The sequence below is a fragment of the Quercus lobata genome, chromosome 1 (assembly GCF_001633185.2).
Source record: "Quercus lobata isolate SW786 chromosome 1, ValleyOak3.0 Primary Assembly, whole genome shotgun sequence".
Taxonomy (NCBI): Eukaryota; Viridiplantae; Streptophyta; class Magnoliopsida; order Fagales; family Fagaceae; genus Quercus; species Quercus lobata.
In genome coordinates this window covers 33,121,164-33,147,050 of record NC_044904.1, presented here as the reverse complement: position 1 = coordinate 33,147,050, position 25,887 = coordinate 33,121,164, and the positions used below count along the sequence as shown (strand labels likewise).

Below are 25,887 nucleotides of genomic sequence, written 5' to 3'. Positions count from 1 at the left end.
AAGGATATGGAAGGGGGAAAATTATTGAATACTCCAAGAATACTATAAATACGTACTTCCCCCTCTCACATAAATTATGGGTCCCACCATAAATTTAATTAGTGGGACTCACAATTATGAGAGAGGGGAGAGTACGCATTTATGGTCCTCTAAGAGTACCCATAATTACACAAGGAATAGAACCAAATAATACATTACAAACATTTCCTTTTTACTGAAATAAAGGAAGCCTATATATTTATAGTGCTTATTACTTTGCTTAATTAAAAAAAGAAAAATAAAAAAAGTAAACATTCATAAACAAATTAAATATTTAATTTGAAATAAATTATAAATAGTCGTGAGAAAAACCTCATGCCGAATCCTCCCTGATTTTCGGTGTTTGGTAACATTCTAAAAATGTTATTTTCCTACAAATTTTTCACATTTTCTCAGCCATTTTTTTAGCATCCAAACAAATTTTATTACAGAAAATTTCAAAATATACACTTAACACAACCAAAAATCAAAATAAAAACATTGAGGGAGAGGAAGAAAGAGTGAGATCGGAGGGATAAAGAGTGACAGAGTGAGGGACAGAGATATCGATAGGGAAAAAGAGAGATCAGAGTGGATGGAGGACAGCGGCGGCCAAATCGGGTGGGTTTGGGGGTGGACTACAAGGCTTCTAAGCTCTTTTTATGTGTAGTAATTAAAAAAAACTAGTCGCTAACCCGTACGATGCACGAGAAAGCACAAAGAATATCTACAAAATCTATATAACATTATTGTTATATTTGTTAGGTTCAAACACCCTCTTCTTGAATTATCAAATTATTAAAAAAAAAATTAATCCTCTTCTTCACTTTTTACTCAAACTTGTTTTCATAGCTCATATTTAAACAATCATAGTAGGAAATTTTCTATTAATAGTAAAATTTGTGTAAAGACAAATTACAGTTTCATGTAAAGTGTACATACCCATACTCTATACCTCTAAGGAAGGAAACTTCACAAACCCTTTACATATGTAGGTTAGATTTAAAACAAACTACATATATTCCAAGTCTGATAAGCCAACTCAATGGTAGAAAAATGTTCTTTATAAAATTAGATAGTAACATATTTTACAAAAGGGGGCAATTTTTTGTAACTCTATCTTGCTACTCATATTCCGTAGTATATAACAAAGTAATTTATATATCTAGGTACAATGGGCAATAGCATTGGCTGTTCTTAAGCACAATTCAATATAGACAAATGAGATAGAAAAGAAAAAAAGTAACATAACAAATATAAAAAGTACCACTGTTCCAGCCCTCTATAACTCCATAAACAGAATCCTTTCCTAACCCAAAAAGACCACCAACAACTCTCCACAACAGTCAAACCAACCTCTCAAAGAAACCCAAGGAAAGCACGACCAAAAACATATAAAGCTTCCTCCTTTTTCTTATTGAACCAAGAAACCCAACAAAGGTAGCTCCTTTTCCCATTCACCCTGCACAACCAACGGGAAGAACATATACAACAAAGCAAGCAGCAAGACATGGGAGCAAAATATAGAAAATAACTCTATCTCTACCTTTCCCAACATCCTTGATTGTAGGTCCTTACTTTCTCTTAGCTTCTGTTTTAACATATATGGTATTAGATTAGATATTGATTTGAAATCACGTGAATAAACTGCTAGTTTTCCATCATTCTTTGGACAATATTCTCCCCCCTCCTTGCAATAGGATTTCCGAAAGAGCAATTAAGAATTTTGATTGAATGATTAAATTTATTAGTTTCTAACAATTTACAATTTTTAGATAAGTGGTAATTTATTTATAGTATCAAGGCAGATGGAATTGAGTATGAAATATCTTAAAATTTAAAGCCACACCATTGCCTGAAGGAAAAATGTTATACAGGTCTTGCATAATGAACTTATTTACTTCTTTGGATTACCAAAGCATGGTTGAAAAGAAATAATATTCATGATGGCTTATACGGTCTCAAAAGATAAATAAATTCATGATGGCTTATAATTGCCTAAAAAGTATATCTTGGTACATAGTCTCAAGAGATGAGATTAAAAGGCTTAATTATATTATAAATTTCAATACCAGAAGACTTGAAAAAATAAGTTGAAAAAATTAGCAAGGAGGAGAATCTTTCCAAACTTAGAATTTAAAAGTTTAGGGAACTGGAGGTAGAAAGCTCTAGTATGGATCTAGGAACTAAGTTATGTGGGAAAACAGATAACCAAAAATTAAAGAAAGAATCTTCCACCTCTAGAGGAAGAAGCCAAAGTTTGAAAACCCACTAAACTGTTCGAGTTCTACCACAATAAAACCAAAACAAAAAAAGCAAATACTTTACCGGTTACGGGGATACGGCCTATCTCTCTTTGCTTGTGGTTCCGACAAACCTTAACTGAACAATAGACCTAAATAAGATTAAAAAAGAAAAACATATATCAGCACAACATTCAATCCTACACTTATTTGATCCCCAGGATTTCATTAAGATTAATTACAGAAAATTGTTTTTACTTTGAAAAAAATTGTCAATAAGTCTAAACAATAAACCCATCTATTGTGACCAAAGCATCCAAATTAAATTACTAAACCCAGTTCCAAAGCAATAAATTCAACTTGTCACCATTTAGAGAGAACTGCGATTCCAAAGGAGCTTCAATTAGAAAGAAAAAAATAGAATAGGAAATATTTCCAAATTAAAAAATCCAGGCCCAATTGTCTACTGCCCTTTGCATCGTGTGTGTGGGTTTTGAGTTTGACTTGTGGTGATAGAGTCCTAAACCAAAACACGATGCACTTCCACAATAGTATACCCATCAATTAGCACTGTTTCTGGCAGGGATAGAATGGAAAAAATAAATTAAAAAAATAAAAAAAAAATCCAAGGGAAAAAAACAAAAACAATAAAGTCATCTATTTTTTAATAAGGGTGAAAGAAGAACCCTAGACAATTCAGAAGGGGAAATTTCTTTTAAAATATATACAGACGACTTTAAATTCAATTTTGAATTATAAAAAGAACCTCCCTACAGAAAATTTTAAAACGTTGCAATTACCTACAAGAATAGTTATGTGTTTTTCTAAGCACCGATAAGAAGTTCCAGGGAAAAATTCATAACACATTGATAGATTTAACAGTAATAAACAATTAGAGTGAAAGATTTACAGAGAAAACAGCAAAGATCGTAACGTACCTCAGCGGAGCAACCACGAACCTCGCGGAGAATGACCTTAGGGAAGCCATTGACGTTTTCATCATCTTCTCTCTCTCGCTCTTTTCTTTTTCCTGATTCTGGAATAGGGTAGGGACGGCCAGGTTTTGTTGTGTTTTTTTTTTTTTTAATATATATATATATATATATTTTTTTTAAAGATAAGTATCCGGTGTTTTTGAGTGAATAGAGTTTTTAACGGAGTGAAAAGAGTTTTTAATTTTATTATTTAAATATTGTGTTGAAAAAATTATTATTTAATTTTTTAAATATTGTGGTGACGTGAAAAATTATGGAAGCTTCAAAGGCTTCGGTTTTATATATATAAATATATATATATATATATATATAAATATAATATATATAGATAAGGATTAGATGAATAATTTGGATTGTAATCAAATTAAGATTTTTATCAACTTAGAAATTATAGGAGAATAAAAATTATATATCAATTCTATACTACTATTTAAGGGGCTGCACCTGTTTGGACTGGATTTTTTTTGTTCCAAAATACCCCTATTTCTCTAAGTTTAAGTAGAGATAAAACTAAATGATAATTTGGTAAAAATACATGCCTAACTTGCACTAAAATATTGCCTGCAAAATAGGTACACTTTCCCACTAACCCACTTTTTCAAAAAAACTACATGTTTATTTTTTTTTAAATACTATTATTATTTTTTTAAAAAACACCCCACGTACTGATATTTAAAAAAAAATACTAAATAGTTATAAAAAAATAAAAAAAATAAAAAGCTAACACACGTACGGATTAAAAAACTAACACAAGTACGGATAAAATGTTGGTGTTTAAACACATCTTTTTTCTTTTCTTTTTTGGGTAAACTGGAGTTTTATTAAAAGCAACTAAGCAGAGAAACTACAACTCCAAACTTCTACAGTTATTGAAAAGTACACCCACATTTTAGTCACACACAACTCCAAACTTCTTCCTAACAAATTTAAATCTCTCCATTATGATTAAGCAGTTATAAGGTTATCAAATAACTTCCCATCTCTTCCATAAAAAAGAAAATACTTCCCATCTCCACCCTCCACCCTCAAGTCCCTACTTTTTATACTCAGACTCTCAGAGGAACAATAGTAATAGGTGGCTACGTGCTAGAGGAAGCCACTTAAAAAGGTATTTACTCATCATTTTCTTTCCATTCATGTCAGATAATTTATGAGTTCTATTTGAACTCAAATTTTCTTATATTCACATTTTCAAATATGAGTTCTTATATTCCTAAATGTCATCACATGCAATTCAATGGATCAATGCAAATTATTCTTAACATAACGGTATTTCCCTTAAAAAAAAAAAACAAAAACGTAACAGTGAGGGAATGTTTGCTTTTCAGCCTTTATACAGTTAACTTTCATAAACTAATAGTCATCTTCATATTTTCAAATATGAGTTCCATTTGAACTAAAATTAGTTTTTTAAAACTCAAATTGATTTTTTATTTATTTTTTTAAATTAGTTCAAAAAACGCGGACTTAGAGTTTAGGGGGAAAAAAAACCTTATTCTATTATCATGATTTAGAGTTTGAAAGGAAAAATAAATAAAATTCTTTTAACTCTCACCCAAAATACTATCTACAAAATATGATCAAACTTTGTAATTGGAAAATAAAGTAATCCCAAATTATAATAAATGGTTTAAATTAATCCTTACCCAAAAAATAGAAGAGCCTCTGAGCACGCGCGTGAGCGCGTGCTTAGAGGCTAGTATTTTCTAAAAATCTAAAAATTTTCTGGAGTTTGGTGAAGCCACTTGGCGCGGCTTCTAAACCCAACTTTTATTATATAGTATATGATATGATATATGACTAATCACTAACTAGTGCAATGCACGAGCTTTTTTTTTTTTGATAGTAATGCACGAACTAATTGAAAAGCTATGTATGTAACCAAAACTTTAAATGCTATATATATAACCAAAACCTTTTTTTTTTTTTTTTGATAAGTATATATAACCAAAACTTAGTTATGGAGAACATTATCCTTGATATACGGTTGGCTTATTGCATAATTTAGGAAAAAAAAACATAAAAGACAGTGACTATAATTTATTTTACATATATAATTTATATTTTGAGAATCTAATTTATAAGTGGATAAAGCAATTTGAAAATTAACAATAGAGTGACCCTATTTTTTAGGAAATATTTTAGTGGGAGTTAGAATTGTATTTTGACCGCCGGATTATCATTTAGTTTTGTGTCTATTTAAACATAGGGGTGTAGGGGCATTTTTGAACCAAAAAAAAAAGAATTCAAATAGGAGAAACCTCTTAAATAGTAGTATAGACTAGCCTCATTACATGCGCTTCGTACATACGATGAGGCTTTTTTTATTTTTTTAGTGATCCTATTTTGGAGGGAAAAAAAAACTGTGTTTTTTTTATTACAATATATATAAACAAACATTGTGAGATGTTTACAAATATATATTTTGGTTCCATTGCCTCTGCTTCCTAGTTGTATTTATTAACCTTTCAATGGTGAGATGTTTGATTCTACCTGTTATGGGTGTTGGGAATTTTAGGTTTCAGTATTTTTTTGGTCCAACAATGTGATTTAGAGGTTGGGTTTTGGTGCAATGTCAAGTGCCTTACACAAAAAGTAACAAGTTGTGGGTTTGACCTTGGTATTTGACTTGATGATTGGTTCTTATTTCTAAGTTTATATTGTTAACTTGGATTGACACGAAAATATTGGGCGATTCTTACAACTCATGCCAAATGAAATATGCAGTAATAGCTTATTATAGGTCATAAGCTTTTGTTAGGATTTACATTTACCGTACCAATCAGGTTTCAAGATTCTTCTACAAATCTGTGAATCCTAGGAATTCTTTCTCCATGTCACTTCTTTTTAATTAATTTATGATTAAAAAAAACGACAGGAAAAAGTCAAGATGAAGAAATTGTTTTTTTATTTTTTTATGTAATATTTTTTAGTCACTTTCTCTGAATCTCTCAATGCTATCATAAACTCCAGATTTTCTTGCTGGAGGGGACCAGAACATGGAGTGTTGGGCATGATATACTATTTATCAAGGTGCATCTTCTATCAAAGTAATAAAAATCGTCATGCATTTGATGGGTATGTTTGAGAGAGTTATCATCAGCTGTCTATTTATGGGATAATGATTTTTAGTAATGGACGTGCAAATAGCCGTGCTGTTACCTAGCTGTATGGTTCCCTCACCAACAGTGATATATTTGGAACTGTTTATATAATTGTTTTTTCTGGCTTCCATTCTTGTTAATATGGAGCTGTGATGACATGTTCTGGGCAACATTGTCTGAGGTCTTTTGTATTCTAATCTGAATTTTCCTGCTGTTTGAGGACATTGCATCTTGCGGGATGTAAATGGGGTTAAGAGCTCCCTAAAATGAGGTCTTTTGTAATTGTCTGAGCTCACGCGCGTGATCAGAGGCTCTTCTATTTTTTGGGTAAGGGTTAACTTAGAGCATTTATTATAATTTGAGATTATTACATTTTCCAATCACCAAAAAAAAACCTAGGGGTGTGATGAGTATTAGTGCATGTTATTAAAGAGAAGTTAAAATTTTTAAATTTGATAGTAAAGCAGTTTCTTAGGAGTAAAACATGGGAGAGTGGAATTCAAACAATTTGTTAGGAGTAAAATGTGGGAGTGGAATTCAAATGTGTTAAGGATTTTTTTTTTTTTTTCTCAAAATAGAAACATGGTAGATAATTTTTTTGATATAGCGTAGCTTTTTTCATTAGGTTTTTTGTTTTCAATTTTTATCAATTTAAGATTTTAAACCATTTCTTATGATTTAGAGATAAAGAGAAGTTTATTAAATTAAGGGTATTTCATTAGGTTTTTTTTTTTTTGGGTTTCTAAAGAAAAAATATTAAGAACTTTACGCTTTAGTGTGTTTTTTTTTTTTTTTACTAACGTGAGGGTTTTTTTTCCCGATATATATTAAGAAACATGTGTTTAGAATAAGTGGGTTAGTAAGAAGTGTTCCTATTTGTAGTAATGTTTTGTCAGTTTATCTAAATTTAGGACTCTTTAAATGATAATTTACATGTCTAACCTACTATTTTACATGTCCATGTCCAAGATCCTATGCAATCAAAGTTTGTGTATCTCCGTGAGACCTAAGAAAGATAAAGAATGTAGGGAACCCAGTATTTTTTTTTTTTTTTTTTTAAAAAAAACTTTAATTATCAAAACCAACATTTAGCGTGCATGTATTAAAGGAAGTTATTAAATTTGATAGTAAGCAATTTCTTAGGAGTAAAACATGGGAGAAGTGAAATTCACAATTTTGTTACGGAGTAAAATGTGGGAGTGGAATTCCAACGTGTTAAGGTTTTTTTTTTTTTTTTTTTTTTTTTTTTAATTTAAAAAAAAAAAGGGTCGGCCAGAGTTTTTTTTTTTTTACAAAACGTAGGATTTTTTTTTTCAAAATAGAAACGTGGTAGATAATTTTTTTGATACAACGTGGCTTTTTTTGTTTTCAATCACCACCAACATTTCAAAATTAAATTTAAAAAAAAAAGAAAAGAAAAAAAAGAGAGAGAGTTAACGTGATACATATATATATATATATATATATATATATATAAGTAGAACTCAAGGTTGCTACATACCTAAATAAAAAAATTTAACGCCAAAACATACACAATGATGGTAAAATATATATATATGAAGAAGGAAAAAAAAAATGAAGTGAAGTGAGGAAGGAGAAGGAAATAGTAAATGATCATTTATATGAAACTATTTTTATTTCAATTCAAATTTTTTAAATATAATGTAAACAAAGGCTATTAAAGGAGGTAAGAGAAGCCATACTATTTAACTGTTTACGAATGATTTTGAATGCTTCTTTTGTAGCATAAGGCATCCCTGTCTTTGGATCACAATACCTACAACATGAAATGACAATTCATTAAGAAGTACAATGGTAGAGTATATGAAGGAACCATTTATTTCAAAATTACATTTAAAAAAAAGAAGAAGAAAAAAAGAAGAAGAAGAAAAAAAAAAAAAAGAGAGTTAACATGATACATATAAGAAAAAAAAAGTAGAACTCAAAGAAAAGAAAAGATAATAAAGAAGAACTTGCAAAAAATAGAACCTGAAATATCTGCAATCTAAAGAAAAATGAGAGAGAGAAAGTGAGATAGAAACTGCAAAACATACGTGAGTTTGTGGTTTTAAAATGTAAAAGTTTTAATTTACATATCTATCCCTGGTAGTTGAAAACTTGTAAGTGGGTATGATGAGGGTATCTTAGGTATGAAAAATGTGGAATCCAAATAGGAGAAGCCCCTTAAATAGTAGTATAGATATATATATATATATATATATATAATTTTTATTTTGAAAATCTAATTTATAAGTTTATAAATCAATTTGAAAATTAATAGGAGAGTCTTATTTTTTAAGCAATATTTTAGTAGGAGTTAAAGTTGTATTTTTACCTGATTGTCCTTTAGTTTTGTCTCTACTTAAATATAGGAGTGTAGAAAAATTTTTGAACTAAAAAATGAGAAATTTAAACCAGAGAAACTCCTTAAATAATAGTATAAATTAATTTAAATAATATTAATTTCCAACAAGGAAGTGAATCCATTCTATTTTGCACCAATGACTTGGCAGATGACATGGCTAAGTTGCAAGTACAGTTGTTTGGCTATTGCTCATATTATCCACCAGAATCTGACCACGTGTATAGAGAGCCTCAATCCCCATTCGCCACTCGTCCTACATGACTTGACCAAAAACACCTCAGTCAAGTGGCTCAACCGAACCAACGGTCCAGATTCATTTACGTATTACACGTGTACGACGTAGATGATCGTAACCGTTTCTCTATCTCATGTTTTACCCACTTTTTTTATATTCCCCTCTCCGAGAAAAAATCGAGTGCTCCTCACACTCGAACATATCCATTTATTTTTTGGCCTTCTCTCTCTGTGAGAAACATTCACCGCCGGTGTGGCTTCGCCGGAAAATTAACCCACTTCCGACCGGATATCCACGGTCTGGTCAGTTTCCCGGTCATCGTCGAAGGTACCGATCGTCAATTTTCTTTCTTTCTAATTCTCCATTTCTAGGGTAATCGCATTTCTGTTACTCATTTGCAATTGAAAATTGAAATTTCACGTTCAAATTTTTCATGTGTTTTTTGCTGAAATTTTATATTAGTTTAGGGTTTTGTTTTGAATATGAATTTGTACAATGTTTCATTTTGCAATTATTATTATTTTTTTTTTTTGGTTTTGGCTAATTGTATGTCCGTACACTAAAAGCAAAGCTTCGGTGTCTTTCGCAGATGTTACCCTGAATAATATTCTTAAATACTTCGTTGAGACGTAAACAACGTGCGGTGAAAGTGAAAGTTGAATCGCAAAGCAAAAATGGTACCTTCTAGTTTCTTAATTCTTACGTTGGAAATTTTCCCATGTAATGCTTCCTTTTTTTTTAATTATTATTTGGGTTTTGGGGTTTGTTTGTTTGTTACTAATGTTTTGTTTTGTTTTGTCATTATATATGTGTCTGTGTTACTGTGTTTGTGAAAAATATGGCATTTGAGTGAATTTGCAGCTTCAATATTGGGACATTTATAAATTTAATATTTTTGGATATTTATTGATATGGAATGTCTTTTTTCCAAACTAAGTTTCTGGGCATGGTTGAGGTTGAGGTGAGAGAATTGATCGGGTTGACCCGTTCTTTTGAAGGTTGTTTAAATTTTGAAATGATCCATTGTTAAAAAATTGAAACGGCTTCCACACGATATATGGAATGTGATGGACCGATGGTTCATTGCCAGTGAGAGGATGGTCTTCTAGGGCTACAAGTGTTCCACACTGCCATTTTTGCTTGCTAGATTCTCTTTCTTTTATTATCCTAGTTTATTTTAGATTAAAAATACTTAGGCTTCAGAAAATGGTAGGTTGGAGGCTAATGATGTATTCCTTTAGGTTGGATGGATCGGATTTTGGCAAGCCTAGAAAAGATGTAAATCTGTAATAGTTAGGGAGGGAGGAATTAATTGAGTGTATATGTTGGCTGAGTTCGGCTGCAAGAATGCAGTATTCAGAGCCTGATTTTGCACTGTGCTCTGCGTTTTGCTAGCAGCACTCTTTGTAAACTCTAATATGCTTATATAATAAGTAATAAAATTTCATTAAAGATATAAAGGTTTTTTTTTAATAACTTTTGTTGTCCTTTACCTAGACAATGAAAATATCACCATTCAAATTTTAAGAAGATATGTAAAAGTATGTTCCAATTCTTTGGAAAAGGAAGATAATATTTTAAGGGTGAAAAGAGCTGGGGGAAAATGAACCTTGTGTATTGTGACTAATTGGATGCTTGAATTAAACCTTTCTGTTCGTATCCACCATAAGGAAGTGTTTGCATGCTGTGTGAGTCTGCAACAGTATAGTGATTGATTCTGGCAGTCTTTGCAGGACAAGGGATTTTGGATGTCAAAGGGTGCTGGACATGTAAACGACGTAGACCCAACATTTGATAATACTTCCAGAATTGAACCAAAGCGATCACATCAATGGTTTGTAGATGCTCCTGAAACAGAGCTGTTCCCTAACAAGAAGCAAGCAGTGCAAGCTCCAAACAACAAATCAAGTTCAGGAATGTCAAATGCTAATATTCCTTCTTGGGAGAATGCCTCAAGTTTTCATTCAGTCCCAAGCCAGTTCAATTACCGCTTTTTTGGATCTGAAACAGCAAGGCCTGTCAATTTTGCTGAAAGGAATATTGTTGTTGAAACAGAGAATCCAAATGTGAGAAGAAAGAGTATGGATGACCAATTTGGAGAAGACGCATCTGTTGGTTTGTCCATATCTCATGCTATGGAAGATGCTGAAACATGTCTTACCTATGGTGGAATAAGAAAGGTCAAAGTCAATCAAGTTAAGGATTGTGATAATGGGGTGCATATGCCAAAGGGACACGGTTCTAATGGGGAAAATATCAATCACCTGTCTTCAGGTCAGGCCTATAACAGAGAAAGTGAAGCTGGTTTTGCATCAATAGGGCAGCCTTATAACCAGGATGACAATGTTACTTTAATGGGTCATGCCTACAATAGGGGAGATGCCAATATCAGATCGACAGGTCCCACCTTTGGAAATGAAGATGGTAATTCCATTTCAATGGGTGACACGTACGGTAAGGGGGAAGCTAATATAATATCTTTTGGCGGGTTTCCTGATGAACAAGATATTATCCCTGTGGGAAGGCCAGTCAGCAACTATGATTTATTATACACTCAGTCTTCAGTTCAAACATTAGAAACAGCCCACGAGAAAGAATCGGATCAAACAAATGCCAATACAGTTCTTAGTGCCACTCCAGCAGCTAAATTAAGACCTGAATCTGTTTCTAAGAATAAGCCAGAATTCAAAACATCAAGGAAAGAAGCTCCAAACAGCTTCCCCTCTAATGTTAGAAGCTTGATCTCAACGGGCATGCTTGATGGTGTTCCTGTGAAGTATGTGTCCTTGGCACGGGAGGTAATTTCCCTTTTTTTTTCCGTCCATTTTTTGAACTTCAGTTGCCATTTCACTTTACTGACTTACAATTATATTTTTACATTTAACTAGGAGCTTCGTGGAATTATAAAAGGTTCTGGATATCTTTGTGGGTGTCAGTCATGCAATTTTTCTAAGGTGAGTAATCCATTGATTCATAACTTGGTGCAGCAAAATATCTTGAGAGCTAACTGTTTAATCTTTATGGTTTCTGCATAGGTGCTGAATGCTTATGAGTTTGAGCGCCATGCTGGTTGTAAAACAAAACATCCAAACAATCACATATACTTCGAGAATGGAAAGACTATCTATCAGATTGTACAAGAATTAAGAAGCACGCCTGAGAGTTTGTTGTTTGATGCGATTCAGACTGTTTTTGGAGCACCTATTAATCAGAAGTCCTTTCGCATTTGGAAAGGTAGCAAAAATTCATGCATATCAGTTGTTGCTCTCTTTTCTTTTCTTTATAAAAAATGTTCATGGTTTAGCTTTTCATTAACTCTCCCACTGTTTTGGGGGGATGGGGGCTGCCATATTTTAACTGTGACACTAATCTTCTTCTTCTTCTTCCCATACTTAATTTATTTTTGTTTTGATTCTTTGTTTCCTCTCTTTTTCTAGAATCATTTCAAGCTGCAACTCGCGAGCTTCAGCGTATATATGGAAAGGAAGAACTGAATATATAGGAGTATTCTAGATGAGCCGTAGTCAAAGTGTAATATAAGGTGAAATGTGCATAGAACAAGTACAACTCTTTTGTAAATTATGGACTCTATCCCTTGGTAAGGAAGAGCAGGTGTTTTTTTGTTCTTTTGGTGCAAGTACAACTCTTTTGTAAATTATATACTCTATCACTTGGTATGGAAGAACAGGTGTTTTTTGTTCTTTTGGTGCAGAATGATGTAAAACATGATATTGTGCTTTCGTCCATCGAGATGAGGTGCTTTGCGATGGTATTTATCATGTTATGGAAAACTAGTGCCTGTGATTTTCTCATCCAACTGAAGTGTTTCAGATGTACAGATCCAAGAGTGTACGTATACAACAATAAAATATTACAACTTATTCAGATTATCATGTTTCTCCTCTAGAGTAAAGGTTAAATCAATTGCTTCACTTCTTGAATAACTCTCATGTTGTGTTGAATCGGACTCATTTCCTTCATCCTAGCCAAGTTTAGTATAAAACACATACAAAACTCCCACGGTGTCTTTAAATCTGAATATTTCCTGGGACAAGCTTCTCTCGGATTGCTGATGTAATAAAGGAGGAGGCATTTTTAAGATTGCTATATGAAACAAGATGTCGGGATTGGGGAGGCCAACAAGAATACGGATCCAGTGACCAAAACCCTGGTCTTAATCTCAGCTGGCTGAAATAAGTACTTAACCAAGGATCAAAATTATAATCCAGAGACATCCTGTGTTTACACTTTACAATTTTACAAGTCGGCTTGTTATAAGAAGTTAACCACGTCTTTTAGAGTCTCTTTCAAGAAGGAACTCGATTTTCAAGGGCCAAATTTACTCATCTAATAAAAAGCATAACCCATCTTTCTACATTAGAAACTACAATTTATATAAACTGTTCATTTCCCAAGCAAAAGAAAGAAACCGGGTAGAAAACAAATAAAGCTGTTGTTTGCCACAAGATACACATCAAATGTTAGCCACGAAATAAGATTCTCAAATAAAGAAGCTACCCTTCACACACTAAAACAAGTTCAGAAAGAATGAGTCAGGAAAATTACAAGCACCCATCACATTGTTATGACAATTAGTTTTTTCTGTTTCTTTTTCGGTTTCCAGACAGTGTGACCTCCATGACATGTCCCTGCTCAAATAAAATAATGGGTGTTCTTAAGATCCACAGCAAGCTGATTTTTGGGCAGCTTGACCAGCTCCAGCTGCCTGGTCTGGTTGATTGATCCTAATGGTTGTAGGCTGCAATGACAACCACAGAAAGACATTTTCAAAACCTGATGCCAATAGTGACCACCAGTAGTATCATTTATACTTCATTCTTATTCAAGTTTAAGGCAGGATTTTAAAGTACCTCGGCCCTAGAGTCTGTGTCTGCAAGCCTTTGCTTTATATCCCTTGCTATCGAAAAGAAAACTTGCTCCACATTTAGATTTGTCTTTGCACTCTGCAAGGAAAAGTGTATTTGAGTACATAACTAAACTAATTAACAAGTTTCAATAATGAGTAAGCATTACTTACAGTTTCAAAGAACTTGATTCCATACTCATCAGCAAGTGCTTGGCCCTTGGATGTAGGCACAGCCTAACAAGAAAAAAAGCAAGATTATAATAAAAGATGGTTGGGGATGGTGCTAAGTGCAAACACTCATCCACAAAGGCAGGATGAAGGAACTAGAAGGATGATTAATTCTAGATACTAATCAAAGTAAGCTTTCTTTTTTTCACCCTAGAGCAAAAGAGGCTTTATGAATAATTATAAACAAAGGAACATACCCTTTTGCTTTCATCCATGTCAGCCTTGTTCCCTACCAGTATCTTGTTGACATTATCTGAAGCATGCTGTTCAATGTTGCGAATCCAATTCCTAATATCTGTAAACAGTGAGAAGACAGGTCTATAAAAAAGCAGTAGAAATCCAAGAAACCATAAATTGTCAACCAACAACCTCGGTGAGACTAGATAATGCAACAAAAAATAAACATCCAATTATCCAAATCTTTAACTGCTCTATCTATGTGTGTGCACAAGCACGTAAGAAGAGAAGAGAGGGGTGAGGGACTTACTGTTGAAAGATGATTCATCAGTCACATCGTAGACAAGCAAAATACCCATGGCTCCCCGATAATAAGCTGGAAATAAAAATTTAAAAACAGAGTTACTAGGGAAAATAATATGAAAGACGCAAACTCGATAAGCATTTGTAGCAGCAGTTCAAAACAATGAAAGACAACAAATTACAAGAAAACAGCAATAGAAACCATCCAACCACCCAGTATAAGTGTTTAAACAATTCTATCTTGATCATATTATAAAGACCAACATACAGCATTCAGATGATCCTAGACATTTTATCTAACATACTTCCAGTAAATGAGACCAATTGGTGGAGACGACCAGAATCACTGAGAAGGTTCAATGGAGCAAAATGTTAAAGACACAATTGGGCATTTTGAAAGGGGGGTTAAAACAATTTCCCAGTATGAGGGCATAACTCTCGCATTGCACCTCCAAACTGCCTCAATGCAAATATGCCACACATTAATGCCAAGTCCATTAATGTGAACCTCATTGTGCTAGGGCTCAAGCCCCTGATCCACATCAGCAGTTCCCTCAGTTGCTCTCCTCCCAAGGTCCCATTTTTATAATTCATTTTGTTAGGTATGTACCCTAAACTAATGCTCCTGATCCACTTCAGTGGTTCTCTCAGTTGCCCTCTCCCAAAGTCCCATTTCCATAAGAAATTTTTTTAGGTTCATATCTTCAGAGCCACAAACAAGAAAAGCAGAGGTCTATCTGCCTGAGCTTGGGATAGATGTTAAGCCTGGCTGAAGCTTAAATCAAACCACAGTATACTCAAGTTCAGTTTTAACAAGCTAATAATTGACTTATATGTTAGCAGGCCACACAGGGACTCCTTTAATAATTTTATTATATTATAATATTAAATAATGGAACAGAAAAACCCATGCAATGGACCGAAGTTTAAAGCTAACATGTTAGTGGAAGAAAAAAGCAGGAGGGCTTGTTACAGAGGGCAACCCTCTTTTGAATCTATTTTCTAGAAGGGCTTAGGTACTAACCATTTATTTCTTGATAATTCGACAGTTGGGGTTAGGGGGATTTGAACTGGATGTCTTCATTGGAAACACAAAGAGGTACCAATTGAGCTACAAGGCTCTTGGCCCTAGGCATTATTATTTAATTATGGAGTAAAATGGTGCACCAAAATTGAGGGATCACCTGTCGCACTTTAGAAACTGATGAGAGAGTCAGCAACTTTCTTTCACCCATACATGGTTTTTACCGTCGTATGTTGAGCCATTTCATATGCTTATGAGCTTAATTTTGAAATATTGAGAATTTAAAAATAAGAAATTAAAAAATCTATTTCCTTCTTGTTGTTTGTTGCTTTTTCTTTTTCTTGTGTTCACCATCATGAACATCTTGTATTTGCTCTTCATTTTTCATCTTGATTAATATTATTCTTATTACCTATCCAAAAAAAAAAAAAAAGAGCCTTTCAACTGGCTCAGGCTTGGTCACTAAGAAACAAACAAGCCAAGCCCAAGATAATTGCAACTGGCCCAGATGAACAACTCTTTGTTAATGGAATCCTAGTGCACCACCAAAAACTAAATTGTTTTTTAGAAAATGCCATTTGTCAAAACTGCAAGATAAAGTTTATCAAATCAACTGGTTTCAGAGTGGAAAATTACCCACCAAACCACTTCCCTTCATAAGTACTATCTATCTTCCACAATTAAAAAACGTCTACACCTGTAATAATTAAAAAGAATTACCAGTTGTGATTGTTCGGAACCGCTCCTGACCAGCAGTGTCCCAAATTTGCAGTTTGATCCGTTTTCCATCAAGTTCAATGGTTCTAATCTTAAAATCAATGCTGCAAGAGAATAATGACATGGTAGATTGGTAAAATTCTTCAAGAATCCAACACTAACTGCTGCAATTCAAAGAATACAAACCCAATGGTAGTGATGAAACTAGTGGTGAAGGAGCCATCTGAGAAACGTAAAAGAAGGCAACTCTTACCCACACCTGTAGAAGTAATGAACAAGAATCAACATGTCAAATTTTAGGAGCAGTGTTACTAGTCCAAAAATTAACTTAATGAGAGAGAGATAATTTTCATGCCCAAAACACATTCTCTAGTTATGGATATGTAAGATCTCCAAAAATATCAAACTTTTGGAGCAGTGGTACTAGTCTGAAAATTAACTTAGTGTGAGAGAGAGAGAGAGAATTTTCATTGCCCATAACACATTCTCTAGTTATGGATATGAAATATCCCCAAAAAATTAAACCCCTGATATCCTCCAGCACTGAGTGTATATTATAAAAATTGCTACTATGCCCCAGGATTCATGCACACTGTTCAACTCAAACTCAACCTCTCCACTGCTTCTGCCCAGCGATAAGTATCTTTAAGAAAGATTAGGATCCTATAGAGTTATTAAAATCTTATCCATTCATTTGGAAGTTAGTGGGTTGGATTTTTCCACGTCATTAATAATTTAAATAGACACAAAAATGTTGATACTCAAACATTTTTAAAATATTAATGATGTTGTGGTAAAATCTAATCCGCTCATTTTAAAATGAATGGCTAGGATTTTAAGAACTCTAGAGGATCTTAATCCATTTTAAGAACATTATGATTGAACTTCACAACATAATCCCTAAAAATTCACTGCCTAAAACCAGTAAACCACAATTAAATATAAAATAACAGCATTGATACAGTCAGACATATTATGAGCCCAACAAGATTGTCAACATATCATCAAGTTAAAGAACCAATTAACAAATCATATAATCTCTGGCTTCAACTCAAGTACTCAAATAGATAGCACAGTTGTCTCCAAAAAGATGTAGAGTTTCTATAGGCTACAAGTGCTCCACTGTAAGCCCTCATTACTAGTCATATTTGTTTAGTATAGTTCATCCTAAAAAGGCTTCTCAAAGTTCAATTGAGAAAAGGTATAAAAGGTCCAGCCAAACAGGTCCAGTATGAATGTAGAAATGAAGCGGTATGATAAAGTCTTTAGAATTCTTTGTCTCTCTTGTACATGAAGTAGTCTCTTTGCAGTAAAATGTATGTTTACTTACCAAAATATACATATAAATAAATAAATAAAACGTATGATAAAGAAGCTTTAACATTGAAAATGCTTGCTATCCTCCATCTATGTAAGGCAATGACCTAAGTAGCAAAGTCCTTATCTTTAATATGCCCAAATTTTTTTTCTCATTCACATAAAATAAGGGAACAAGTTTCAATGATTTTTTCCCCCAAACACTGCATAAACTTATCAGCATAACTAATTAAAAAGTCTCTCTCTGCTAAGTGTGAGATCACTACCTTAATATCACTTAATTGTCTCTAATATCACTTAATTGTCTCTATACCATGAAGAAATTTAATATCTTCAAGCCAGAGCTTTCGAATGGGAGAGAGAGAGAGAGGAGGAGGAACAGGGACCTAAGCCCTATACCCACAGGATATACCAAAGGCCAGAAGAGGACTGCAAAATTTCTGATTGATCACATGTAGGTGGGCAAGACTTTGCTCATGCATGTTCTCTTGAAGGTTACACAATAAATTTGTTGAATCAGTACATTCCCATGAAACCACCAACAACAACAAAGCCTTAGTCCCAAAACTTTCAAGATCAGTCATAGATCCTCAATAGACTAATCAAGTTCGACTCGATACATTCTTCTCCACCATTCCTATGAAACCACCCATTCCAAAATCTACAACTCGCATAACACCAAAGCTACCTAGCTCTAGAGACCATATAAGCCTCAAGGTACTCATCTAAATACATAAATGAGAATATGATACTTGATGTAAAGTAGGTCAACATAGCAAGTTAGAAACCCAGCAGAGAGCTCCAAAATGGTAACGCTATATCAAAATAAGCCTCAGACCAGTTAAGAATCAATGCACTTTCTATGATTTTATGATAAAGAAAAAGAAAGAATGGAGGGGTGAGGAGGAGAGCAGGAGAGCTCACTACTCTTAAATTAAACCAAGTCAAATTTGAATAATAAGTTAACTCTTATCACCCATGAACACACCCCCACACCCCAAAAAAAAAAAAAAATCCAAGCTAGGAACTATTATTGCACATTTGTATTAAAAATGAATTTTAAAAGGAAAAACAAAAATAAGAAGAAGAAGGCGGCAAAAACTTCATCAATATAAACATATTGCAAAAAGACTACTCAAGGACTTGGAAAAGGGCTATTTGAAGTTTAAAACACTAAATAAGATAGTTATCACATCACTTCTTACCCCTACTTAACATGCAACCCAAAAGAAATCAAATTGAAGCATATATAAATATGAACTTGCCAGAATTTTAGTAAAAACACTTTTTTTTAATTATTATCTGTAATTGAAGTAAAAAAACAAACAAAAAATCAATCAGGATAGCATAGACCAAGTCACAGTCAAAACATATAGAGAAAGATTTTATATAATAATAAAAACATGGCAAACACAATTTGGAGGCCCAATCTGGTAAACCAATTGAATCAAGGATTGCAGCTAAGCCAGTCATTGAAAAACAGAGTTCAATCTCACATCCAGATAATCCATCATAACTTAGATACACAACAGCAAGGCTATTTTGCAAAAACGATATAACATTGAGAATCAAAAACACCTATTCCTAACAGCTCAAAGACATAAAATTCACATAGTTTGATTAAATTCTCATCATTTCAACTCCTAAAAGCTCAAAAATCAGGTCAGAACAAGTTTAAACCCTGAATCAAACTAGATCTACACAGATTCCACATCAAAACGCCTAGAAATCCCAAACAAAACCAAAAAAAAAAAAAAACCTTCCAAATTCCAAAATCAAATCAAGTGAACCTACAATGCAGAAAATCTTCACATTTTTCGAGCTCAGGAACACGATCTAGGTTCTGAACACAAAACGATCCGTTTGGTTCTCGAGAAAATGAAAATTGCTTTAAAAAACGTACCACTGTCGCCGATCAATAACAGTTTTATGAGGTAATCGTAATCGGCACGAGCTCTTGCCGGTGGAGCAGCCATTGAAATAGTTTTAATCCAAAATCAATCACCTAAAAAAAATTCGAAACCCCTTCGAGTAATTAACCTCTCTGCAATCAAGTCAAAGTAAAATACAAAAAATTAGAATCAAACAAATCACAATGACAAAGCTAAAACTATTTAAAGCAATCGTAGTAACAAGAAGTACCAGATCGGAAAGTTCCACAGAGGGAGAGAGAAAGAGCAAGAGAGAGAGAGAGAGCTTTAGAGAGAGAAAAAATGGGAGATAGGGGTCTCCGAGAGGTCAAAACCGAAGGGGCATTGAAATTTAAGAGAGAGAGAGAGTTATTGAGGTAGTTACTAGTTAATGGATATTTTGGTAATTTTACGAAATAGGAAACAAAATCCTTTGAGTGGTTCACCACCTTCTTCAATTTTAAGCTCCTCCGAGTATGGTGGGTGTGTTGCTAAAATGCGCTCCGCACTCTAAAACTTGCCTTTTTTGTTGTTTACCTTTTTGCCTCGGTGGCGCACATTAGCGGTGAAACTAATCAAGCTCCGCCATCTGTTTAATTTCCAGGTGGCGTATTTTGATTGGTTAATTGATGTCGTGGGGGTGTTGTATGGTGGGGATGCATGTGGGAGATTGGAGCCAGGGTGTGTGAGCTGGCAATCCTAATCATCACCCAATAGATACCTCTGTCAAAGCGTTACGTTACAACTGTCATATGGGCATGCAAGTGGGTAAGGAAAAATTAAAATGAAAATCTATGATGTTGGCTGTATCTTCAATCTATGATGTTGGCCGTATCTTCAATCAGTCGTTTGGTATACTGTGCATATTCCAGTACATTACATGCATAACCAGGTATGATATGTGGGTCAATGAATCAATTATTATGATCCGAGAAGGGTTTGAGTTGATCTTTAAATTTTAAAATTTTGCAATTTACACCCTCAATTATTATAATAATATTAATGTGCCACTTCCCTTATGATCAGATTAGTTAGTTGTTACATATATTAGGGGCGGCAATTCGTGTTCGCGTGTTAGGTTCGTGTCGTGTCAACTCATATCCGACATAACTATTAAACGAGTCAAGATTCTTCAACCCTAATACGATCCATTTATTAAACAGGTCAATCGTGTCGACTTGTTTATCAGATTTTATCAAAATGAAAAGAAAAAAAAATAGTATTAACCGGATTGAATTATAAAAAACCAAAAAAATAAATATTATTAATATAAAATTCAGAACTAATGAGTAATTGCATTGCAAATAATCATTCAAAACTAAAGCATATTTCAATGTTACAAATAATCAATCATAATATGTCAAAGAAAATAAAACACAACAACTAAGAAGTTTATATACCTAAGATTTGAATAGTATATTGGCAAAATTTTATTTAATTAAATGGGTCAGACAGGTCAAATAAGTTTCATGGATTGGACACTAAACCAAATCATTTATTAAACAGATCAATCATGTCAATTCGAAAATGACACTAACCCATTAAGACTCAACTTATAATCTGCTAATTTTATGTCGTGTCGAGTCAAGTTCATGAGTTGTATCTAATTTTGACACCCCTACATATATATATATATATATAGAGAGAGAGAGAGAGAGAGAGAGAGAGAGAGAGAGAGAGAGAGAGAGAGAGAGAGAGAAGGGGGTCTAAATCTTAATAACATGTTTGGATTGAAGGGAAGGAGGAGGAGAAGGGGGAAGAATCACCTCTAGTTTTAAAACCTCCAGTTTCCTCCAATTTTAAAATAGATAAGTGACATGTGTATATAAAATTATCCAACAGTTAGGAAAAACTTAACAATTTTCCATCTCTTTGTTGCCTCTCCCTTCACCATCTCTGGAGCCAAACTGATGTACTATACATCACCACCATTCAACCTAAGACTATTGCTGCCTTCACCACCAACACAAGGCCTCTCAGTCGCTGCCTTGCCACTATCAAAAGTCACAGCTGTCACATCATCAAGTCTGAGCCTCCCTTCAAATTTGTTAGTTTTTTCTCAATCCTTTCGTGAAGTCAACACCGCAGATCTCTTATTTGGCCTCCAATATGCAAAAACCAAGAGTACAATCTCCATCTTCACCCACACGCATCGCCACGCGCGATGGCCATTGATCCACGCGCTGTCATAATTTCTTCATCGATCGGTGGTTCACAAAACCAACGCCACGGTTCTCTTCATCGACCTTTGATATGTAAAACCAAAGAAGCTAGCCTCCATCTCTGCTCTCACATGCGGCCTGCAATTTGGCTGCCGATCCACGCACCGTCGAAGGTTGCCATCGACTGTTACTCCGACTCCGACAAGCCCATGCCTTCTTCTTGCACTTTTATCTCAAAAAATGTTTGCCTTTGCATCTATTTTTTTAAAACACAAATTGCTAATTTTTTAATTGTTGGATCATTTTATTTACACGTGTCACTCATCTATTTTAAAATTAGAGGAAACTAGAGGTGATCCTCTCCCGAGGAGAAAGAGAGTAGAGTAGAGTAGAATTGGCCGACGCCAACTCTACTCTACTCCCCTTTGATCACCCTTCCTTCCTCCCCCTTCAATTAGAATGGACCATAAACATCTTCGTTAAAAAAATCAGAAAAAAGCCAATCCAACTATTAGGCTCTTGGCACATTGCCATCGTCAAGCCGCTTAAACGCAATATTACCAATCAACAAGTCTAGAGTCTCAAAAAAATTGCTCAATTATCAAAGTGGTAAGTTGTTATTGGTAAGTAAAAAAGAAATGTCAGCGGTGGTCCCAAATGAAAATCTCTAAAAACTTGTTAACTCAACTGCTACAAAATATATATATTGTAGAAATTGTTGTGCCTGTAGCATTACTCTTCTTCTATTTTTGTCTAAATCAATATTGATTTTTTGTAGGTTAATGACAATATTTTAATTAATGTTAACAAAATTGGCACATTGATATTGTTGTAATCCTAGATGGTTAATTGATTAAAAAATAATATTGAGCCTTCACATTGGCTTATGCAAAATTTCCCTTATCTCTTAAACTAAGAACCTACTTTTTGTATCTTAGTTAATCAATAATCACTTTTCAAAACACCCACATCCATTTCTCCATTCCAAACTCTATCGCATTTAATTATTCATTTTTCATTCATTTTATTATTACTATTTCTATCTAATTATATTTAATATTTTCTTTAGTTTTCCCTTGTTTTCTTAGTGCACAAACGAATGCTCCACAGCAGATCAAACCAACAACACAAATCAAACCCACAAATTGACAACAAACCTAGAGTTGTAGCCTCCAAAAGGACAACTACACCACCTTAAAACCAAAGCCACTTACAAACCCATGGGTAGAACTCACTTTTGAAAACCGGCTTGTAAGGGAAGGGTGCCCAAGAGTTTATAAACACATAGTTAAGCTTACACTTAATCAATGTGAAACACTAGGACCATAACACCATCCTCTAATCATCATCAACCTTCAACCGTTGGTGAGGTTCCTTGTCTTTGAGGAGTTTTCAGATCATTGGCAAGGTTCTAATCTTTGTTTTGCTCACCATGTCATTTGAAGCAATCATTGTGATCTATGTGACACTAAGAGAGAGAGAGAGAGAGAGAGAGAGAGAGAGAGAGAGAGAGAGAGAGAGAGAGAGAGAGAGAGAGAGAGAGATTTGGGAATGTGAAAGAAAGAGTGACTCGTGCAAGAAATTTATATATATATATATATATATATATTTGGACAAAATTTAGTTACAAAATTGGTTAGATTCTAAGATTACAACATCAATATATTTTTATTGGATGTGAATTTTGACAAATCCACAATTGGATTACATTTTCATCTTATATCTTCCATACTTGCAAAACTTTTAGAAAATTAAAGATCAATAGTTATGCCATCAATAAATTGTTTAAAGTGTAAGTTTTTGTAGTTTAAAATTATGCATAAAATATAATCATATAAAGCATATAGCAAATAATATCCGATTAGTATAAAATTTGACATGTGTATTAACAGCGTGAAGATTGAAGAACATTTAATCCAACTGTTAGATTTTAGAAATATGTAGTAATGTTAATAATATTGAGTAAGGTTGTAGTTTCAAGTTACAACCAATTTTGTAACTAAACTTTATCCATAATATTTCAAATACCTAAGCTAAAAGTGTTATCTAAATTTGGATAAGTACTGTACAAAAATATCATTTTGGTTACTCACTTCATCTCAAATTGTTAGTGCTCTATTCTCTTTTGAAATATCTCAAAATGAAGTCCTCTTTCCAAAATTAAAAAATAAAATTCTTATCTTAGCCTTACTCTATTTTAAAAGTCAGTACCAATATTCTTTCTCTACTGTTTAAATTAATACTTATAATTTTGAGATTTTGTGCATTTTTACCTGATAAACACTGCGTTTAAATGATATTCTCTTAAAAAAAAAAAAAAAAAAGTTTGAATTTTCTAAACGGATAAACAATTTTGGACGGAAGGAAAGAGTAACGTATAAACACATAAGCCTGTACGAGTATTTATTTTTATTTTTTTGGTTCATTATGCAAATTTGATATCTTATCATATTTATTGTGAATGTCAGAGGAAGACATAGTGGCGTGCGTATTGGGGAGATTAAAAGCATGGAACCAATTTCAAAGACTGGGACAACTTTGACCAGGTTGGTCACAGGCCAGAAACGTTCATAATGTTTTTGCTGACAAAACTTTGACGTAGTCTGAGCTGAGACCAAATCAGATGGAAACCAGTTCATTTTGCTTCCTCTTTAAGGAAACCATATAACTTCTATGACTATGTACTTGTCTGTATTAATTAATAAACTAGTATGTAGTCCCGTGCTACCGCACGGGAATGGATATATTATTAATCATGAGTTTATTCATGTTTAAAAAGTTCAGTTAAGTCTAAATTCATATTATTAACCAGAAAATTTTATTAACAAAACTTAGCAGTATATATATTTTACATAGAAAGATGAACCTTGGTGACAATATTTATCTAAAAAATCCATTCACGCTTTTGAATCTTCAATCTCTATTGGTGATTGAAATTTTCGCAGCTTAAAAAATTTTAAATTAAAAAAAAAAAAAAAAACCTTCAGAGTTGTACTCATTTTGTAGTTTTACGATGGGTCATTTTGTAACATGATGGGCATTTGTGTGAAGAAAAAACCTCTAAAGTTCTATGGCTGATAAAAGAAATTCTCTCCAATCTCTTTTTATAGAGAGAGGGGTTTGTGCGTGTTTTTATACATCCTTCATAGTTGTATTATCACGAAGCAGGTCCAATGGATTTAGATTGGTACTACCGATTCCCAAAGCATGAGTGTTTAATGTGTTATTAATTTCATCTCATTGGCTTCTACACATGACAGCAAAATTAAAAATAATTAGATTGTACACGTGTATAGTAAAATTGGACTCCAATTTCAGATTCTAATTGAACAATTGGAATGATAATATATGATAGTAACAACAATAGGAAAATTCAAATAAAATTTTGAATTAAATTGTAACAATCTGAATAAAAAATTCCAGTAGAAAGACAGAGTGGAGTGATCCAATTTAAAAATTCCAATTGGCTTCTACACATGACAGCAAAATTAAAAATAATTAGATTGTCCACGTGTATAGTAAAATTGGACTCCAATTTCAGATTCTAATTGAACAATTGGAATGATAATATATGATAGTAACAACAATAGGAAAATTCAAATAAAATTTCGAATTAAATTGTAACAATCTGAATAAAAAATTCCAGTAGAAAGATAGAGTGGAGTGATCCACTCCAAGAAAGCGACCAAACTTGCGTCAATATAGAATAATAAATTTCTCTCCGAAAAATTTACATTGTTCATAACCTTTACCTTCACTGAACATTTTAAAAACATAGTGACTCACATCTGCCATCCAGACATCTACAGCCGAGTCCTCTCCAATTCGCGTGAGATTCCATTGATCATTAAGTTCCTTTGCAGCCTGCAAAAAGTATCATCCATCGGTCCACAGCAGTGCTTTCTTCATTGTTATAGGTGCCAAACCTGAACAAAAAACCAAATATAAGGATAGTGAATTTTAGGCATAATGTGCATCTGATCACATATTAGCAATTTTTAACAAATGTAAAGATGCAAACTTTGTAAGTGAATAGTAAACAAAACTCAGTGTCAGAACCAAAAAGAAAACACTTTAATCTGAAACTCAGTGCAAATGTAAAGATGCAAACTTTGTAAGCAATTTATAACAAAGATACAAACTTTGGCTTTGCTATCTTTTTGGAAATTATGCAATGTACCCAAACCAAGTTCTTATCACCGATATTAATCTCTTTGGTTTT

General features: G+C 33.3%; 2 protein-coding genes and 1 long non-coding RNA gene across 4 annotated transcripts; 1 reads left to right on the top strand and 2 right to left on the bottom strand.

The window, feature by feature from the left end:
• Positions 1-1,284: 1,284 nt before the first annotated feature.
• LOC115950143 lies at positions 1,285-3,313 on the bottom strand. Its single transcript, XR_004083045.1, has 3 exons — positions 3,200-3,313; positions 2,347-2,413; positions 1,285-1,609 (listed from the first exon to the last, which is right to left on the bottom strand). It is a non-coding gene; the product is annotated as an uncharacterized LOC115950143 (long non-coding RNA).
• A 5,800-nt stretch (positions 3,314-9,113) lies between these two features.
• On the top strand, positions 9,114-12,724 carry LOC115987705. Of its 2 annotated transcripts, none has more exons than XM_031111306.1 (6): positions 9,114-9,287; positions 9,550-9,637; positions 10,685-11,758; positions 11,849-11,914; positions 11,996-12,194; positions 12,398-12,724. In XM_031111306.1, exons 2-6 carry the CDS (start codon positions 9,635-9,637, stop codon positions 12,460-12,462), a joined length of 1,407 nt encoding a protein of 468 aa, XP_030967166.1. In that variant the 5' UTR covers positions 9,114-9,287; positions 9,550-9,634; the 3' UTR covers positions 12,463-12,724. The 2 variants fall into 2 exon arrangements, with proteins under 2 accessions (XP_030967166.1, XP_030967172.1); XM_031111312.1 differs by having other exon boundaries at positions 9,133-9,287; positions 10,694-11,758.
• A 584-nt stretch (positions 12,725-13,308) lies between these two features.
• On the bottom strand, positions 13,309-19,918 carry LOC115987719 (ras-related protein RABE1c). The gene is made up of 9 exons (XM_031111319.1): positions 19,736-19,918; positions 19,497-19,637; positions 16,463-16,535; positions 16,280-16,380; positions 14,543-14,608; positions 14,253-14,350; positions 13,999-14,061; positions 13,832-13,924; positions 13,309-13,719 (listed from the first exon to the last, which is right to left on the bottom strand). The coding sequence occupies exons 2-9, from the start codon at positions 19,567-19,569 to the stop codon at positions 13,636-13,638; spliced, it is 651 nt and encodes a 216-aa protein (XP_030967179.1). The 5' UTR covers positions 19,570-19,637; positions 19,736-19,918; the 3' UTR covers positions 13,309-13,635.
• Between the last annotated feature and the right edge of the window lie 5,969 nt (positions 19,919-25,887).